Here is a 21233-nt window from a genome sequence, read left to right as displayed (position 1 = left end):
TGATCTGATCTTCATCTAAGTCACAACAATAGAAAAATACAGTCTGCTTAAACTAATAACACACAAAGAATTAAATGTTACCATGTTTTTATTGAACACACCATGTAAACATTCACAGTGCAGGTGGAAATAGTATGTGAACCCCTAGACTAATGACATCTCCAAGAGCTAATTGGAGCGAGGTGTCAGCCAACTGGAGTCCAATCAATGAGATGAGATTGGAGGTGTTGGTTACAGCTGCCCTGCCCTATAAAAAACACGCAACAGATCTGTGTTTGCTTTTCACAAGAAGCATTGCCTGATGTGAATGATGCCTCGCACAAAAGAGCTCTCAGAAGACCTACGATTAAGAATTGTTGACTTGCTTAAAGCCGGAAAGGGTTATAAAAGTATCTCCAAAAGCCTTGCTGTTCATCAGTCCACAGTAAGACAAATTGTCTATAAATGGAGAAAGTTCAGGACTGCTGCTACTCTCCCTAGGAGTGGTCATCCTGTAAAGATGACTGCAAGAGCACAGTGCAGACTGCTCAATGAGGTGAAGAAGAATCCTAGAGTGTCAGCTAAAGACTTACAAAAGTCTCTGGCATATGCTAACATCCCTGTTAGCGAATCTACGACTTGTGAAACACTAAACATGAATGGATTTCATGGGAGGATACCACAGAGGAAGCTACTGCTGTCCAAAAAAAACATTGCTGCACATTTACAGTTTGCACAAGAGCACCTGGATGTTCCACAGCAGTACTGGCAAAATATTCTGTGGACAGATGAAACCAAAGTTGAGTTGTTTGGAAGAAACACACAACACTATGTGTGGAGAAAAAGAGGCACAGCACACCAACATCAAAACCTCATCCCAACTGTGAAGTATGGTGGTGGAGGCATCATGGTTTAGGGCTGCTTTACTCCGTCAGGGCCTGGATGGATTGCTATCATTGAAGGAAAAATAAATTCCCAATTTTATCAAGACATTTTGCAGGAGAACTTAAGACCATCTGTCCACCAGCTGAAGCTCAACAGAAGATGGGTGTTGCAACAAGACAACCCAAAGCATAGAGGTAAATCAACAACAGAATGGCTTAAACAGAAGAAAATACGCATTCTGGGGTGGCCCAGTCAGAGTCCTGACCTCAACCCGATTGAGATGCTGTGGCATGACCTCAACAAAGCGATTCACACCAGACATCCCAAGAATATTGCTGAACTGAAACAGTTCTGTAAAGAGGAATGGTCAAGAATTACTCCTGACCGTTGTGCCCGTCTGATCTGCAACTACAGGAAATGTTTGGTTGATGTTATTGCTGACAAAGGAGGTTCAACCAGTTATTAAATCCAAGGGTTCACATACTTTTTCCACCTGCATTGTGAATGTTTACATGGTGTGTTCAATAAAAACATGATAACATTTAATTATTTGTGTGTTATTAGTTTAAGCAGACTGTGATTGTCTATTGTTGTGACTTAGATGAAGATCAGATCACATTTTATGACCAATTTGTGCAGAAATCCATATCAGTCCAAAGGGTTCACATACTTTTTCTTGCAACTGTACATATAGTGCCTTGTTGAATAAAGTCATACACTGTGTCACGAACCAGCGGGTGTGAACCCACTGTGCCACGTGTCCTACCTCTTCTAAGGGCGTTGTCTAAGTGAACCCCTCAATCTTCACAGTACCCCTGATGGTGTGGATAGACTTTCCCAAGGGGAACACCAGGTTGCTACCTCTTGAGGCAGCTGGTCCATGTGGACCAGGAGGTACCTGAGCAAGGTACCAAAGGTACAGGTGTTGTCATCAGGCTGAGTCCTAACCAGGAGCAACAGTGCAGGACCGAAGGATGAGGCAGAGGCAAAGTCAAACAGGCAATAGGTCAAGGAAGGCAGCACAGGTTCAGGTCAGGTAATCTGGGTCGGCAACAGGAGAGTCAAGGCAAGCAGGCAGGGATCAAACAAGTAGCAGAGTCCAGGAATACAAGTATGAGTCAGGAACACCTAAACACAAACAGATATCAGGAACCTTAACAGGACACAAGGACCTTGACACTGAGGCATCTGTTAAGTGGCTGAGCCACTTATATATGTGCAGAAGGGCTAGGATTGGTCAGCAAGGTCACATGACCTAACCCATAAAGCACAGGAAGTGACGCACCCCGACTCTTAAGGAAGTGCTCCAGGGGACAAGCAGCAAGCATGCTGTAGCCAGGGCTGAGAGGAAACTGTGGAGCGGATCCCAGAACAACAGTACCAACACAGATAGTGGTGAATGGGAAGCATTTGAAGCAGATCACCCCTGAACACGGTGCCCGGGACTGCAACGTTAAGCAGGGGAACAGCGGCACACATTTGCCGCTGTTACAGTACCCCCCTTACGCCTCCTCTTCTTGAGTCCACGACGAAACAGAAACCTTTTTATCAAGTTCGGAGCATGAATGTTCTCTTCTGGTTCCCAAGATATCTCCTCAGGACCAAAGCCCTTCCAGTCCACAAGATAGTAGGTCTTCTTGCCAAGCTTCTTGATGTCCAGGTCTTTGACCTCAAATATCTCATCAGAATCTTCAGATACCGGAGTTGGAGTAGGAGGAGCCGTCAAGAAGTGGATAAGGACTACTGGTTTTAGTAAGGACACATGGAAGGCATTGGGAATGCGCAGATAGAGAGAGAGGCAGACGTAACTTATATGTCACTTCATTGATCCTCCTCAATACTTCAAAGGGTCCAAGAAACCTAGGAGCAAACTTGAAGCAGATGTTTTTAGAAGAGAGCCATACCTTATTTCCAGACGAGAACTGAGGCAGTTTTCTTCTTCTCTTGTCTGCATTCTTTTTCATGCGGGTCACCGCTTTGTTGATGCAGTCCTTGGTGTCACGCCAAATATTAAAAAAATCCCTAAATGGTGAACCCGCAGCTGGTACCCCAGAAGATGTAGAAACAGGGAGAGTACAACGAGGGTGTTGTCCATAAACGACAAAGAATGGAGAGGATCCAGTAGACTCACTAGAGTGGTTGTTATAGGAGAATTCAGCCCAAGGTAGCAAATATACCCAGTTGTCGTGTTGGGCTGAAACAAAATGCCAGAGATAGTTCTCTAATATTTGACCTACTCTACTTGCCCATTGGCCTGGAGATGATAACCGGAAGAGAAGTCCAGCTCAATTTCGAGTAGTCGGCAAAGAGCTCTCCAGAGCTTAGAGGTGAACTGCACTCCGCGTTCGGAAACAATATGCCAAGGTAAACCATGCAAGCAGAATATGTGTCTCACGAACAGTTTAGCAAGTTCAGCAGCCGAGGGCAGTCCAGCCAAAGGAACAAAGTGTGCCATCTTGGAGAAGCAGTCCATGACTACCCAGATAGCTGTACATCTGGCAGAAATGGGCAGATCTGTAACAAAGTCCATGGCAATGTGTTGCCATGGGGCATCAAGAACAGGAAGAGGTAACAGCCTGGGTGGTTTGATAACTTACGATAAAAATGAGCAAATCCAAGGAAGCGCTGTATAGCATGAAGACCCTGTGGGCGGGGCCAGTCCATTACTGCATTACATTTTTCAGGATTCATCTGCAACCTGGCATCCAAGATTATGTATCCGAGGAACGGTATGGTAGATTTTTGAAAGATGCATTTCTCGAGTTTTGCTTAAAGTCGATTCTCTCTCAACCGCTGTAAAACTAAATGTACATGCTTCCGGTGACTGTTCAAATCTGGAGAATAGATCAGTATATCGTCCAGGTACACTCTCACGCAGACATAGAGCAGGTCCCAGAAGATTTAGTTTACCAACTCCTGGAATACTGCGGGAGCATTGCACAGACCGAAGGGCATGATGAGATACTCATAGTGTCCATCACGAGTGTTGAAAGCAGTCTTCCACTCATCTCCCTTTCGAATGCGGATAAGGTTGTATGCGCCGTGCAGGTCGAATTTTGTGAAGACCTTAGCTCCCTGGATCCTGTCAAAGAGTTTGGAGATTAGCAGAGGAGGGTATCGATTCTTGACTGTGACCTTATTCAGACCTCGATAGTCGATACAGGGCCGTAAGGATCCATCTTTTTTGTGCACAAAGAAGAACCCAGCACCGGCTGGTAAAGTAGATTTCCGGAAAAACCTCCTCTCGAGATTCTCCTTGATGTAATCAGACATCGCTTGGGTCTCAGGAAGTGAGAGTGGGTAGACTCGACCACGAGGAGGAGTGGCACCAGCAGAAGGTCAATCGGACAATCATAAGGACGATGAGGTCGCAGGGTCTTGGCCTTTTTCTTACTGAATCCGCAAAACTGGCATACTGCTGGGGATGTCCAGGCAGGTCAACAGGTACAGTAGGAGAGGAAGCAGGTCAGACCTCTGATAAGCAGGTGGACTGGCAGGATGATCCCCAATGCAGAATCTGACCGGAGTGCCAGTCAAGAACTGGATTCATGGATGCTGGCAGCACATAGAAGTAGATAATCTCTGAATGCAGAACCCCTATTTGCAACTTAAGGGGCATAGTTATAGAAAGCACAGGTTTGGGGAGTGGCAGTCCATTTACGGAAGCCACTGACAGAAGTCTTTCTAGACGGATGGTAGGAAACCGGTACTGATGGACCAGAGCTTGATGAATGAAGTTACCGGCTGACCCAGAGTCCAAGAATGCAGGCACAGACAGTGTGACTCCCTTAAGAGAGAGAGTCACCGGAACTGAAAGTTTCGGAGAGGACTTCTCCTTGTCTAGGACCACCTCTCCAACTGATCCTATACATTGAGGTTTCCCGGCTTCTGTGGACAATTACGCACAAAGTGGGCCTTGCCTCCACAATACAGACACAGGTTCTCTGCTTTGCGGCGTAAACATTCCTGGTCAGACAATCAAAGAGGCTCTATTTGCATGGGCTATTCAGATGGGACGGACAATAGAGGAAGAACTGGCCTCTGGAAGGATGGAGCCAAGCGAGGTGGTCTTTGGGTGCCTGCGACCTCCTTAGAATGTTCCCTGAAACACATATCTATCCTTGTGGCCAAGGTGATCAGGTCATTCAGAGTAGACAGTCGCGACCAGCTAATTCATCCTTAATCCGGTCAGAAAGACCCTCCGAGAACACTGCCAGTTGAGCTTCATTGTTCCATGCAAGTTCAGCAGCCAGGGTACGAAACTGGATGGCGTACTGACCCACAGACGAGGAACCCTGTCGTAGACGCAGCAGAGCTGATGCAGTGGAGAACATGCAGCTGGGCTCTTCGAAGACCAGCCGGAAGGTAGCCAGGAAAGACTGCAGATTAGTGGTCTCTGGACCTCCATGTTCCCAAAATAGGGTTTGGCCAAGCAAGGGCCTCATCAGACAGCAGGGACACAATGAAGGCAACCTTGGACCGCTCAGTGGGGAACTTCTGCCCATGCAATTTAAAGTGGATCAGACACTGGTTCAGGAATCCACGACAGGTTTTTGGATCTCCACCATAGCATGATGGCAGAGGGAATTGCACACAAATCCGGATTCACCAGTGTGGGAATTGCAGGAGTAGCAGCGACTGGCGACCCTGCAGTAGCTGGAGAAGCAATGGCATCCAGACGAGCAGCAACATTTTGCATGAACTGCATCATGACATCCTGACGTTCGCTCTGACACCTTACTTCATGTAACAATTCCTGAACGACAGGCTTGGGTTGACCAGTGGGGTCCATGGCCTCAGTGTACTGTCACGAACCAGTGGGTGTGAACCCACTGTGCCACGTGTCCTACCTCCTCTAAGGGCGTTGTCTAAGTGAAGCCCTCGACCTTCACAGTACCCCTGATGGTGGAAATAGACTTTTACGAGGGGAACACCAGGTCGCTACCTCTTGAGGAGGATTGGCACATGAGTCAGATGGTCCAAGCGGGCCAGGAGATGCCTGAGCAAGGTACCAGAGGTACAGGCGTTGTCAGCAGGCTGAGTCGTTACCAGGAGCAACAGTGCAGGACCGAAGGATGAGACAGAGCCGAAGTCAAACAGGCAATAGGTCAGGGCAGGCAGCACAGGTACAGGTTAGGCAATTGGGATCAGCAACAGGAGAGTCAAGGCAAGCAGGTAGGGATCAAAAAGGTAGCAGAATCCAGGAATACAAGTACAAGTCAGGAACACAAGCAGATATCAGGAACCTTAGCAGGTCACAAGGACCTTAACACTGAGGCATGTGGGAAGGGGGCTGAGCTACTTATATACACCCTGTACAGAATTATTAGGCAAATGAGTATTTTGACCACATCATCCTCTTTATGCATGTTGTCTTACTCCAAGCTGTATAGGCTCGAAAGCCTTCTACCAATTAAGCATATTAGGTGATGTGCATCTCTGTAATGAGAAGGGGTGTGGTCTAATGACATCAACACCCTATATCAGGTGTGCATGATTATTAGGCAACTTCCTTTCCTTTGGCAAAATGGGTCAAAAGAAGGACTTGACAGGCTCAGAAAAGTCAAAAATAGTGAGATATCTTGCAGAGGGATGCAGCACTCTTAAAATTGCAAAGCTTCTGAAGCGTGATCATCGAACAATCAAGCGTTTCATTCAAAATAGTCAACAGGGTCGCAAGAAGCGTGTGGAAAAACCAAGGCGCAAAATAACTGCCCATGAACTGAGAAAAGTCAAGCGTGCAGCTGCCAAGATGCCACTTGCCACCAGTTTGGCCATATTTCAGAGCTGCAACATCACTGGAGTGCCCAAAAGCACAAGGTGTGCAATACTCAGAGACATAGCCAAGGTAAGAAAGGCTGAAAGACGACCACCACTGAACAAGACACACAAGCTGAAACGTCAAGACTGGGACAAGAAATATCTCAAGACTGATTTTTCTAAGGTTTTATGGACTGATGAAATGAGAGTGAGTCTTGATGGGCCAGATGGATGGGCCCGTGGCTGGATTGGTAAAGGGCAGAGAGCTCCAGTCCGACTCAGACGCCAGCAAGGTGGAGGTGGAGTACTGGTTTGGGCTGGTATCATCAAAGATGAGCTTGTGGGGCCTTTTCGGGTTGAGGATGGAGTCAAGCTCAACTCCCAGTCCTACTGCCAGTTTCTGGAAGACACCTTCTTCAAGCAGTGGTACAGGAAGAAGTCTGCATCCTTCAAGAAAAACATGATTTTCATGCAGGACAATGCTCCATCACACGCGTCCAAGTACTCCACAGCGTGGCTGGCAAGAAAGGGTATAAAAGAAGAAAATCTAATGACATGGCCTCCTTGTTCACCTGATCTGAACCCCATTGAGAACCTGTGGTCCATCATCAAATGTGAGATTTACAAGGAGGGAAAACAGTACACCTCTCTGAACAGTGTCTGGGAGGCTGTGGTTGCTGCTGCACGCAATGTTGATGGTGAACAGATCAAAACACTGACAGAATCCATGGATGGCAGGCTTTTGAGTGTCCTTTTAACTTATAAATGACAGACCGCTGAAATCAACTCACCTGCCGTTAGTATGGGCAGCATAAAGGTGATGACATGTTCCCTTTAAGCATGCAAATTATCCACTGCTTTTCTTAGTAGCCTGAGATAACTTTTTAATACCACATAGACCCTATAGACAGACTTGGCACTGGTTTTAGAAAATAGCAGCCATGTTTCTCTAATCTTGGATAATTCTTGTAATCCATCCCCCCTCCTCACAAACAAAAGTATTGCAATGTGGCCATTCAGATAATTATTACGACTATTACACATTTCAGTAAAATTTATGCGTAGTTGTCCTTAGAATCCCGATCCCTGGTTTTACAGTGCACTTACCTCTCAATAAAGTAACCAATTACGGGGCTGCCTCTATCATCACTTGGAGGAGTCCAGGATAAGAGTAGACAGTCTTTCTGGATGTCGTAGCACTGTACACCGAGAGGTGATCCTGGTACCCCAGCCTTATTTGGTTCAGCATCTTGGCAAGAATATTGGAGATAAAATTTGCTAACCAGTATGGTATTAAAGGGGTTGTCCGCTTTTTTAAATATTGATGACCTATCCTCAATCCCCCCCCCCCCGCCAATCAGCTGTTTGAAGAAAAAGCACGAGCACTGCCTTCTCTTCACTGTTCATCTGCTTGCCGTTGCAACTGCAGCGGCAAGCAGGGTAATTCTCAGCCGCCCCATTCACCTCAATTGGATGGCTCCTTCCTATTCACTTAAACAGTCGGCCCCTGCTGATCTGATATTGATGATCTATCTTGAGGAAAGGTATTTAATATTAAAAAAGCAAACAACCCCTTTAAACTTAAATGTGCTTCAATAACAATATTATGTAATAGATAAAAATATAATTTTGTAGCTATATTTAAAGATGCCTGTGAAAATACATGTTTAATCCTCTCTGCTTTTCCCTGCTGTTCAGTGTTCTTTTAGACTACTTTCACACTAGCGTTCAGAGCGGGTCCGTCTGATGTCTGCTCAGACGGATCCGCTCCTATAATGCAGACGTTTGGATCCGTTCAGAACCGATCCGTCTGCATTATAGTTTGAAAAAAATTCTAAGTCTGAAAGTAGCCTGAACGGATCCGTCCAGACTTTACATTGAAAGTCAATGGGGGACGGATCCGTTTGAAGATTGAGCCATATAGTGTCATCTTCAAACGGATCCGCCCCCATTGACTTACATTGTAAGTCTGGACGGATCCGCTTGTCTCCGCACGGCCAGGCGGACACCCGATTTTGTGTATAGAGCTGAGGACATGGGTTGCTAGATGGCCACTAACACATCCGCAATACCCAGTCCCCATAGCTCTGTGTGCTTTTATTGTGTAGAAAAAACGATTTGATACATATGCAAATTAACATAAGAGTCATATCTTACTTGTGTGACCAGAGAAGAGTCATATTTTTCAAGCTCTGACTCATCTCAGGTTAATTTGCATATGTATCAAATCGTTTTTTTTACACAATAAAAGCACACAGAGCTATGGGGACTGGGTATTGCGGATGTGCTAGCAGCCATCTAGCAACCCATGTCCTCAGCTCTATACTCAAAATCCCGGTGACAGGTTCCCTTTAAGGTGCTTTCCAGCTTCACTAGTTAAACTAGTAAACTAGGAACCTAAGCTCCTGAAGATGCCTGAGCTTAGGTTCCTAGTTTAACTAGTGAAGCTGTTCTGTTTGTCTACCGAACTTCTGCCTGTTAACTGACTCCGCCTTTAATACTCCTCCGCCTTTCCTGACCTTAGCCTGTCTACGGCATTGACCCCTTACTGCTTGCCCTGACTTCAGATTCATATTTTGGAATCGCATGAACTCTGCCTGTTCTGACCTCTGTCTGCTAACTAACTAATTGACAGGGGATGGCTTAATGAGACAACAACTTCAACGCAAAACATTATGATCAAAAGAGTTTTCATACAAAGGCAGCTGCTTTTCAAATTAAATTTTCCCCAACAAATGCATGGTCATCTCTGATATGTCTTTTATCGCATTTTTCAAATATCTAAATTTGCCTCATAGGGCACATGGGCACATGAACATGGGTTTGCAGCAAGCCCGGGAGGAGGGGAGTGGTAGTTGTGGCACTGATAGGAGTGGTGATGATTCACGGTGGCTATGTTCACTCCAAGGGGCCATGCAATAAATGGAGGTCCACCACTCTTCTTCAGCTTGTGGCACTCCTGGTATTGAATATCTTGCCTAATGGTGGCTGGAGTGCCATTGGATGTTAGATGTTTGTGGTGATGAGTTGCAAGGCAGGAGAGCGGAGTCAGGTAGGGACTGATGGATGATGGTACACTTGTTTGGTTGCAATAATTAGAGTCTCTCTTTTACTAAATAGATGATGGGAGTTGTAGTACAGGTAGCAGCAATAGGTTCCAAGGTATGTTACAGAGTAGGCTTATCCAAATAGCTGTTTATAGACAACAGTAATGATGGTAGTAATCCTCCCTGAGTCTCACTCTAAGTACACTTTGCAATTTCCCAAATATCCAAAGGTATGCAATTCCGTTCTCATTAAAGATCCTTTTAGATGGGACGATACAGCAGGCAATTGTAGGAAAGGAAGCGTTCTTTCCCGGCAATCGCCTGCTCTTCAGTGGAGGAGACCGCTGCATTTACATTCAGTGATCTCCTCCACAGTATGGGGAGGAGCGATCACTAATGCCATCATTCATCGCCATACTGACTCGTTATTTGCTGGCAGTAGAATGTTGTTTGCAGACGACGATTTTTGTGTTTGCACAAATGATCTATTACCCAATGAACAAGCTTTTTGCTAATTCATCGGGTAATCGGCATCTTTACACCACCAGGTAATTGCTAACAAGTGTTCCTATGAATGCTTGTTAACTCGTTCTGCAATTCCCAGGCTGCAGGGTGCTGAACTCACATCCGGATGGCCAGTCCGTCTCAAAGTGTGGTGGGTGCTGAAGCAATACACCCTTTTCAGAAGCAAACAACCTACATAGAAGAAATGAGCCCACAACGTACCCATAAAATGTAGTAAAGCTTTACTGTGTATACAAAAAACTAGTAAGTAAGAAACTAGTGCCAATATTCAAAACTCAGCCATTTGTAACTGTGGTCAGTGGTGGATGCAACCCCAACCACCGTGGCACTGACAGTGAGGAGAAAGGTATTATTTTTAGTCTATGTGACAGATTCACTAGAAAATGCTAAATAATTCAGCATTGTGAAGTCAGTGTCTGGAATCAGAAAGCATACTGTGTAAGTTTCAGGTCAATATCAAAAGTCATTAGACATTCATAGTGGACTAAACCATAGCTAACCCAAAAAACAAGTCTGTTTTGAGAGTGCATGTATATTTTATCAATATAAATTCCATAGAAAGTCAGTCAAATCCAGAAAGCCTTACCAATAGGTACGTACAAGGGGTAAACTACCCTTACTCGACAAGATGGAGGCTATTTATATATAGCTAGGGAGGCTCATCCCTGTCACGGCCTGCTATTGGCTCACCCCCCCCCCCCCCATCCCCGACGTCGGATGTTTTCATCTGCGAGATGGGGAGATGCAGCGGCGGCCATGACGACATTAGAAGCAATGCGGGTGCCGGGGAGCGGGGTAAGTACAATCTATATGAAGGGCATTTGGGGGGGAATTATAGGCCTTGGATAACCCATTTAAGATGACAATACAATAATATTAAAAATACAATGATCAAGTACCTGCTATAAACATAAATCTACACATAACATAACACAGATTAGGGAAGGAATTTAGTACAGCTAGATTTAAATATTCATTAACCCCTTAGTGACCACCCATACGCCTTTTTACGGCGGTCACTAAGTGGCCTTAGGCTGGGCCGCCGCTATTTTACAGCGGCCCAGTCTAAGCGCTGCATGGGTCCCACGGGGAGCGGGGACCCGGCTCTCAAATTAGAGCCGCTGCCTTGCTCTAACAGCCCAGACCGGCAGGAGTGCCGATCCGGGCTGTTTAACACTTTACATGCAACGGGCAATGGCGCCCGTCGCATGTAAAGTGCTGACAGAGGGAGCGGACTCCCTCTGTCTCCTATCGGCACCCTGCAAATGCGATTGGCGGGGTGCCAATGTGTGTGAAGGCTGCCTGCTGGTCAATGTCAGAATAGCATTGCCATTAAAATTCAATGCACTACAGGGATAGTGCATTGCATTTTTAAAGCAATCAAAAAGCTGTCTGTTAAAGTCCCCTTGTGGGACTATTAAGTGGTAAAAAAAAAGTAAAAAAAACACCTCATTTATTCAATAAAAAAATCCCATTAAAAAATTACAGTTTTTTCCCATTGAAAATATGCTTTTTCAATGAAAAAAAATGGCAAAAAAAATTCTTCCCCATATGTTTGGTATTTACGCGTCCGTAACAACCCAGACTACCCAAATATCATGTCAATTATCCCCTACGGTGAACGCCGTAAAAAAAAAAAAAGACAGAATTGCTAATTTATTCTTAGTTGCCACCGAAAAAACGTAATAACAAGCGATCAAAAAGCACCATTTACTCCAATATGATACCAATGAAAAATAAAAGTCGTCCCCCAAAATGAAAGCCCTCACACAACTCCATATAAAGAAAAATAAAAAAGTTATGCGTCTCGGGAAGTGGCAATGCAAAAAAAATAAATTCTTTAAAAAAAAGGGGTTATATTGCAAAAAAAGGAGTAAAACATTAAAAAAAACTATATTTATTTGGTATCACTATAATTGTACTGACCCAGAGAATAAAGATATTATGTTATTTATACCGAAAAATTTACGCCATAAAACATAAAAACGCAGTGACACTATTGCTGTTTTTCCCATTTCCCTCCCAGAAAGAGTTAATAAAAGTTAATAAGAATGTTATGTGTACCCCAAAATGGCGCCATTTAAAACTACAACTTGTCCCGCAAAAAAACAAGCCCTCATAAAACTATATAGACGGAAAAATAAAAAAGTTATAGCTCTTGGAAGGCGGAGATGAAAAAAGGATTAAAGTTATGATAGTTGAATTATGTTTATTGATAAAACAACCTAAACTCCACTGAAAAAAGATCTGAGTTCTCCTAGTACATTTTTGGATTGTGTCATATCTTTTCCAGAACAAAATGTGATTTCAGGTTGAGTTCAGCAACCTCTTGGTTAAAAGTTGAAAGGGTAGCACAGAGTTGATATGGAACTTAACCTCTTTGCTTTCAAAATCTATTGCTGACTGCTGCAAATAGTTCAAACTGAATATTTTACATGTTCTTGCTGCATTCTATATGCATCTGATCTATAATAGTGAAAAATTTAACTTAACATGGGAAGTCGTTAAGCAAACTTAGTGTTTGTAAGAAGCACAGTGCAGATGATATTTAACTTAAAAATGAAAAACTGTATACACTGCGAAACAACAGCAGCTGTGTGAGCAAGACCAGGTTAAGGCGGGTTTGCAGCCTCTGATTATAACTATGGGTGCTATGTGACTGTAAGCACAGGAAAATGACAAGCCCTGCATGCCAGAATTGTGGCTCTAAAAAATTCGCAAGTTTTGCCTTTTTTTGGAGTCACTTGTGCAAAATCTTGTGACATTTTAAGTACTGTGCCTTCTGGTGCCACCTACAGAGATAGGGGGAGATTTATCATAGACCAGCATTTTACATAAGTCTGTGATATCCCCTGTGCTGCCGGAGGATATGCTTAATTTATGACACTATATGGCTCAATGTAAGTTAATGGGGACGGATCCGTTTGAATTTGACACTATATGGCTCAATTTTCAAACGGATCCGTCCCCCATTGACTTACAATGTAAAGTCTGGACGGATCCATCTGAACTACTTTCACACTTAGAATTTTTTCTACAATATAATGCAGACGGATCCGTTCTGAACGGATCCCAAGTCTGCATTATATGAGCGGATCCGTCTGGGCAGACCCCAGACGGATCCGCTCTGAACGCAAGTGTGAAAGTAGCCTTAGTCGCATCCTCCGGCAGTCCGTGCACCAAATGAAATCTACGGCGGTGCTCTGAGCTGCTGTAGATTTCAGTTTTCTTTAACTGAAATGGGCATACAAGAAGATAAATGTGCTGGCCCACTGGCCCCTCACGCTCTCTCACCATGCCCCCTTTTTCGGGAAAGTGGCGAGGGCGTTGTGCAATGGCATTTAAAACGTCGTAAATACAGGATTTGCTAATTTTTTTATGCCAGCACACTGGTGTGTTCATTTGAGGGACTCAACAGTTACATACCTCCCAAGTGTCCCTCTTTTGGACCCAAGTCCCTCTGTCCCTCTTTACTCCTTATATGTCCCTCTTTTAGGTCTGAGGTACAGATTTGCTTTATTACATTTACAATATTGATCCAGAATGTGTTCCCTGGTTCCTTGCATATTATTTCATTATTTGAAATATTATTTGATGCAATTTGGATTTAAAAAAAATGTTATTATACCATGCTATATACCATCATGCCGTGCAAACACGATCTACTGCCGGCAAACAGCGAGTTAGTATGGGGAGAAGTGATGGCATTAGCAATCGCTCCTCCTCAATGTCGGTCTTTGATGAATAACCCCCATAATGTTACCTGGGAGAATTGATAGAAAATTCATTTGAGGAAATCACAGTTTAACCTGTTCTTTTGATGTAGGTTGAGACAACATAATGCATAACTGGGCAGTGAGTGAATTAAAAATCTTATGCAAGTCCTCCAGCACATATGCCATGGGGGAGGGGTTCCTATTTGTAAAGTCAGTGTCTGGAAGACCATTGGAAAATTGTAATGAAATATTTTTGCTGCTCCCCTGAAGTAAGAGAGCACCCACAATGGAACATTTGTCCAACTACCAGAGCAAAGTCAGAGAGAACACAGGTACTGAACAGAGTATGTCCCCTTCTCTCGGATACCCGAGTCTAGCTTTACTTTCCTATGGTAGAGGTGACATAATCTGTTCAGTGCCTGCGTTCTCTCGTACGTTGCTCTCGTAGCTGGACAAGTATTCCGTAGTAGGTGCATAAAGTACAGGCGACGGTGAGTAACCTTACCAGGGCCTGATGTGCATAGGGAAAGGGTCACTGACCCAGACACTGGCTGTTGAATTACTGAAAAGAATCTGTCACCAAAGAAACCACCTTGAACTACTGACATGGCTGCATAGCTCTAAAGACTCATTCAGAATATGTCATTTATGTCTTTCTACTCACTTGCATTCCCCCCACATTAATCCACAAAGGGTCAGTGAAGCACTTAGTAGTCCTCTCCATTATTTTGCAGAACTTAGGAGCCCTCAGTGTGCATTAGCATGTAGTGCACATACAGTATCATATGCAGGATAATTGGGGAATTGCTTGTGAGTAGAAATATAAAAATTGCATATTCTTAATCAGTTTTTTTAGAACGATCCAGCCATTACAGTAGTTTAGGGAGGTTTACTGTGATAACATATTATCTCTAAGGACCTTCACCTTTTTGACACTGCATTGACAGAGAGCAGACATAGTGGGACAGGTGCAATCTATGTAAGAGAGAGTAGAAGGAGAGCTAAGCTGGAATGGATTGAATCGGGCAATAGGGAGGTAGGCCTCATTCACACGTCAGTGTTTTGGTCAGGGATTTCCATCAGTGATTGTGAGCCAAAAGCATGTGTGGCTCTAAACACAGAACAGGTGCAGATCTTTCCCTTAGGGCTCATGCACACGACCGTGTGCTGCCCGTGGCCATATTGTGGCCCGCATACAGCGGGTCCGCAATGCACGGGGCACCGGCCGTGTGCAGCCGCATCACGGATGACGGATCATAGACCCATTCACTTCAATGGGTCCGCAATCCAGTGCTTCTGTGGTGTTTCTGGCCGTGCCTCCGCACCGCAAAAAAGTAGTGCAGACCCCCGGATGCTGATCGCGGACCCAATTCAAGTGAATAGGGAGTAACTCTGGGGAGTTACCCTCTAGATTTTTAACAACCTCTGTAATATGACAAGGGTGATACACATCAATTCCTAATCTGTCTTCTATGTAAGACACGTAGCTGAGGATTATACTGCAGGGCCCTGGTGCATTTATGTCCTTTTTTTTTTTTTTTAACTTTTGGTTTTTGGGGCCTTTTTTAATTATTGCATCTCACTTTTGGGACAAATATAAATTTATTTCACTTGGGGGCACATTTATTAAGATGGGGTTTTAAAGTCCTAAGCTGGCAGTGGTTCCGCTGAAGTTATGAAGAGGTGCAGGCCTCTTCATACCTTTGGCGCATACAGCGCCAATTCTAGAAGTAAGCCAGCTTCCCAGCTGTCTTACATGTAGACCTTTTTCTACACCTGAAACACGCCTGCCCTGCCCACAACACGCCCACAATTTTAGACCTGGTATGAGTGGAGCGAAGTCGCAGATAGCGATGCAACTATCCGTTGCATCGCCATCTGCGCCTGAAATACACCTAATATTCAGTATAATAAATGACCTGCTTTCTTTAGTAAAAATTTTCTGTTTTCCCTGTACATCTTTCACTTTCTGTGTATTGCAAATTAGAAGGCTCTCTGATTCACAGTGAATATGTCATGGATCTCCTCTGAGTGGTCGATCTGTAGCCCTTACTTCTGAGCTCCTTACAGCTCATAAACACTAATTTAAGCTAAATTCATATCAAATTGATAAATGGTTCTCCATAACTAGTGTTTAAGAGCTGTCAGGGGTTCACAGATAAGGCTACTTTTACACTCACGTTTTGGGCGGATCCGTCATAGATCTGCAAAAACTGATCCGTTACAATAATACAACCGCATGCAAACGTCATAAACGGATCCGATTGTATTATCTGTAACATAGCCATGACGGATCCGTCATGAACTCCATTGAAAGTCGATGGGAGACAGATCAGTTTTCTATTGTGCCAGATTGTGCCGTCCCCATTGACTTATATTGTGTGCCAGGACGGATCCGTTTGGCTCAGTTTCGGCAAGTGGACAGCAAAACGTTGCAGGCAGCGTTTTGGTGTCCGCCTCCAGAGCGGAATGTTGACTGATCGGAGGCAAAGTGATGCATTCTGAGCGGATCCTTTTCCATTCAGAATGCATTAGGGCAAAACTGATCTGTTTTGGACCGCTTGTGAGACTGACTGAGCCATCAGACTGAGCCATCAGAGCAGTTCCCTGATGGAGTCATTGTGCATCAGAGAGCCTGCTAAGTTGGAAAACACACAGAAAGTGAAAGCTGTACAGTGAAAACTGAAAAAAAGTTTTAATAAAGACCAATTGAAAAAATGATTTTACCAAAAATTTATAGAGTGCAATAATAAAAAAGGCCCTCAAAAGTGTCCATGTTAGCCTTTAATATGCTATGACTAGTAGATAATGTATGTAGTACAGACTATAATGCACATAAGTGCAAATAAAATATTGGAGGAAAAAACATTTTAGCTCACCTCTCACAAACATATAAGCAGTTTGTTCCTGATGCCCTGAGGCAGCGGGAACACTGACTGTGTAGAAACCTTCATCTTCTTTGAAAGCAGGAGACCCCCTTAAGGACACATCAAGGCCTTCACAGCTTATCTTCCTGTCTTCTGTCTCTTTCAATATTGTTCCTGTTGATTAAAACAAAAAGGTATGTACAGTATGTGCATGTATTTTCTCATACATTTTCTAGCAACATCAAGACCATCTTCTAAAACTATGACTATTTTGTATGAACATTTTAGGACTTATGAACACCCTCTGCACATGCAAATATAATATATAATATATATATATATATATATATATATATATATATATATATATATATATATACAGTTATAAAATATACATACCATCTCTAAACCACTGAACACTTGGCTTGTATCTTTCAAGACTGGAGGAAACCGGACAAGACAAGATAAACGATTCCTTCTCCTTTGTAAACACTGGTCCCAAGGCACTAGTGAATTCACCTTCATAGGCTGGCAGCAAAGCTACAAGGTACAACTATACAATAAATAGCTAATAATTTAAAGATAATAAACATTAAGGTCTCAATATTTATAATATATACTGTATAACTACATACGATACTGAGGTGGTTTTCTCACGTAAGAGATTAATCATAATATACTGTAACAAAGATATGCCATCAATGTCTGGCGATTGAACTTACCAACTTCTAGAACAAAGTGGCAGTAATAAAGTGAACTTTGCTTAAATTTTGGCTGCCCATTGTAGTCAATCCTGACCATGTACAGTCGTGGCCAAAAGTTTTGAGAATGACACAAATATTAGTTTTCACAAAGTTTGCTGCTAAACTGCTTTTAGATCTTTGTTTCAGTTGTTTCTGTGATGTAGTGAAATATAATTACACGCACTTCATTCGTTTCAAAGGCTTTTATCGACAATTACATGACATTTATGCAAAGAGTCAGTATTTGCAGTGTTGGCCCTTCTTTTTCAGGACCTCTGCAATTCGACTGGGCATGCTCTCAATCAACTTCTGGGCCAATTCTTGACTGATAACAACCCATTCTTTCATAATCAATTCTTGGAGTTTGTCAGAATTAGTGGGTTTTTGTTTGTCCACCCGCCTCTTGAGGATTGACCACAAGTTCTCAATGGGATTAAGATCTGGGGAGTTTCCAGGCCATGGACCCAAAATGTCAACGTTGCCACTTAGTTATCACTTTTGCCTTATGGCACGGTGCTCCATCGTGCTGGAAAATGCATTGTTCTTCACCAAACTGTTGTTGGATTGTTGGAAGAAGTTACTGTTGGAGGGTGTTTTGGTGCCATTCTTTAGTCATGGCTGTGTTTTTGGGCAAAATTGTGAGTGAGACCACTCACTTGGATGAGAAGCAACCCCACACATGAATGGTCTCAGGATGCTTTACTGTTGGCATGACACAGGACTGATGGTAGCGCTCACCTTTTCTTCTCCGGACAAGCCTTTCTCCAGATGCCCCAAACAATTGGAAAGAGGCTTCATCGGAGAATATGACTTTGACCCAGTCCTCAGCAGTCCATTCACCATACTTTCTGCAGAAGATCAATCTGTCCCTGATGGTTTTTTTTGGAGAGAAGTGGCTTCTTTGCTGGCCTTCTTGACACCAGGCCATCTTCCAAAAGTCTTCGCCTCACTGTGCGTGCAGATGCGCTCACACCTGCCTGCTGCCATTCCTGAGCAAGCTCTGCACTGGTGGCACTCCGATCCCGCAGCTGAATCCTCTTTAGGAGACGATTCTGGCGCTTGCTGGACTTTCTTGGACGCCCTGAAGCCTTCTTAACAAGAATTGAACCGCTTTCCTTGAAGTTCTTGATGATCCTATAAATTGTTGATTGAGGTGCAATCTTAGTAGCCACAATATCCTTGCCTGTGAAGCCATTTTTATGCAACGCAATGATGGCTGCATGCGTTTCTTTGCAGGTCACCATGGTTAACAATGGAAGAACAATGATTTCAAGCATTACCCTCCTTTTAACATGTCAAGTCTGCCATTTTAACCCAATCAGCCTGACATAATGATCTCCAGCCTTGTGCTCGTCAACATTTTCACCTGAGTTAACATTACTGAAATGATCTCAGCAGGTCCTTTAATGACAGCAATGAAATGCAGTGGAAAGTTTTTTTTGGGATTAAGTTAATTTTCATGGCAAAGAAGGACTATGCAATTCATCTGATCACTCTTCATAACATTCTGGAGTATATGCAAATTGCTATTATAAAAACTTAAGCAGCAGCATTTCCTATTTCCAATATTTATGTAATTCTCAAAACTTTTGGCCACGACTGTAAAATCAGAGGGCAGCTGACAGTACCCAAAGGGGTATGAAGCGTATCTAGTGTGGCTGCCACTCCAAGCAACTAGCATAATTTATGTTAGTTGAACTTGCATTATTGCATATTGTTGGAATACCCCAGCAATATATATTATTTAATTATATAAATAGGTGTAACTAGCAAATGTATAAACCACTCAATTTAAAAAATACGCCTGCATCCACCTTAGAAAAAGCTGTAAAGTCATGGCCACTAGGTGTCTCACTTCCATCTAAGTTGCAGTCAACTGCCTTTGTCAGGCAATATCCATCTCTGGTAACAGAGACTTAGAAGACGGCTGAGAGGAAGTGGGGGCATGTCAGAGCTAGCTGAGCTTATGAGCCTTTTAAAACATCTGCTTCTACACTGTTTCTGAAGAGCTGAGAATCTCCTGTGTGCCTGTTAGTGTGATTTTTCCCTCCTTATCAGCTTTCTGAGCTCTTTAGAAGAAAACATAGTGGGAAAGGATGTCACAGCAGTACAGTGCTGGCAGAAGGGAGATGCCCCCTGCTTCTGAGTGAAATTCATCTAGCTGTGCAGCTGAAACAAGGAATAATATGGCTGAAATAAACATTAGGGAAGCCCAAACATAACTGTTCCTTCACAGTTATGATTGTACAAAGAAGCACAGCCATTATGCAAACTTTTTTTTTTGAAAACTCAGGTATACTTAAAGTGAGAAATCTCATAAATGATGAGTCCACGTGTGCCAATTTTCTTCAGCTGAAATCTGCAATTCCACAGAAATCATTGTGTATTACATTTAGACTTTCATTTGGATTGTGCTGTGGTTTTACAGTAGAGTTAACTTCTAACGGGGTGAAATCAACTGTGAAAATCTTCTACAAATCCACAACATAATACACATGTTGCAGATTTGAAAATCCCCATCCACATGTATTGAAGTGAAATTTTTTCACAGCAAATCTGCATCTTATTGTTCATTTTGTCTTTAATGCAGGGGGTAGTATCATAATTTTTAGGTATAACCATTGTACTCTCCTGTCTCATTTAGCAGTTTGATATATGCATCATATGTAAAACCAGTAATATAAATTTGTTACACTCCTGATGATACTTAGTTGTCATAATCCATATGTTTAATTTAGCAATACAGATAGACTAATAGCCGGATATAACATGTTTAGCTAAAAGGTTTAGAGATTCACTTACCAGGATATGTAACAGAATCCCAGCCAGACTGTAACCCTAGATATTCTGCAAAAAAAAAAAAAAAAAGGATACTTTGGTTACAGTTTCAGTTATGGTTAAAAAGGTTGTCTGCTTTATTTTATATTGATGACCTATCCCTTAGTTCATCAGTATCAGATTGGCAGAGGGGCCAACTCCCGGCACCGCTGCTGATCAACTGTTTGAAGAGAAAGCAGTGCTTGGGCTAATGCTGCCTTCTCCTAATTGTTTACCTGCTCGCCACTGCAACTGCACTGCAGATGGAATTACAACTACGCCACCCCATTCACTTCAATGGGACGGCTACTTCCAATTTCAAGTTGTTATCCAATTTCACAAACAGCCCCCCCATGTGCCGGGCCCCTCAGAGGGAATGTACTTACCCCGGTTCCTGCGCCGCTCCTGGTCCCTGCACCGCTGCTTCTCCCTGTACATGGATGAAAACATCCGGTGTCGGGGGGAGCAGCCAGTGGCAGGCAGGGACGGGGACCAGCCTCCCTAGCGTCACCCGCGATGTGAAATTGGATAAACCCTTTAAGAAAATAGGAGGGAGCCACCTCATTTAAGTGAATGGGACAGCGGAGTTGTAAATATAACTGTTCACCACTACAGCTGTGACAGCGAGCAAGTAAACAGTAAAGAGAATGCAGCGTTAGTGGTCTTACACATTCAGTGCATAAAGGGTTTGTCCCACGAAAAATAATCAACATTTTTTTCAAACCAGCACTTAGATCTAAATACGTTTGTAACTGCATGTCATTAAAAAATTAGAATAGCCACTGAATTATTCAATAAAAACCTATCTGTATAGCCTGTTTAAGGATAAGACATATTTATCAAAAAACGTGCGACATTTGATAAATGTGGCATAGAGTACTCCAACACAGACGT

The 21233-nt window shown here is 43.3% G+C and overlaps 1 protein-coding gene across 3 annotated transcripts in view; it reads right to left on the bottom strand.

Annotated features, from left to right (window-relative positions):
• Window positions 1-21233, bottom strand: part of MYOM3 (myomesin 3) — a 191574-nt gene that overhangs the window by 80409 nt on the left and 89932 nt on the right. For all 3 annotated transcript variants that reach the window (XM_040424500.1, XM_040424502.1, XM_040424501.1), the window contains exons 8-11: window positions 20325-20369; window positions 17179-17319; window positions 16792-16953; window positions 7732-7873 (exon numbers count right to left, since the gene is read on the bottom strand). In XM_040424500.1, the coding sequence (XP_040280434.1) occupies window positions 7732-7873; window positions 16792-16953; window positions 17179-17319; window positions 20325-20369 (490 nt within the window). The remainder of the gene's footprint in view (window positions 1-7731; window positions 7874-16791; window positions 16954-17178; window positions 17320-20324; window positions 20370-21233) is intronic.

Source organism: Bufo bufo, chromosome 3 (genome assembly GCF_905171765.1).
Source record: "Bufo bufo chromosome 3, aBufBuf1.1, whole genome shotgun sequence".
Lineage (NCBI taxonomy): Eukaryota > Metazoa > Chordata > Amphibia > Anura > Bufonidae > Bufo > Bufo bufo.
This window is presented reverse-complemented; position numbering and strand designations above follow the sequence as displayed.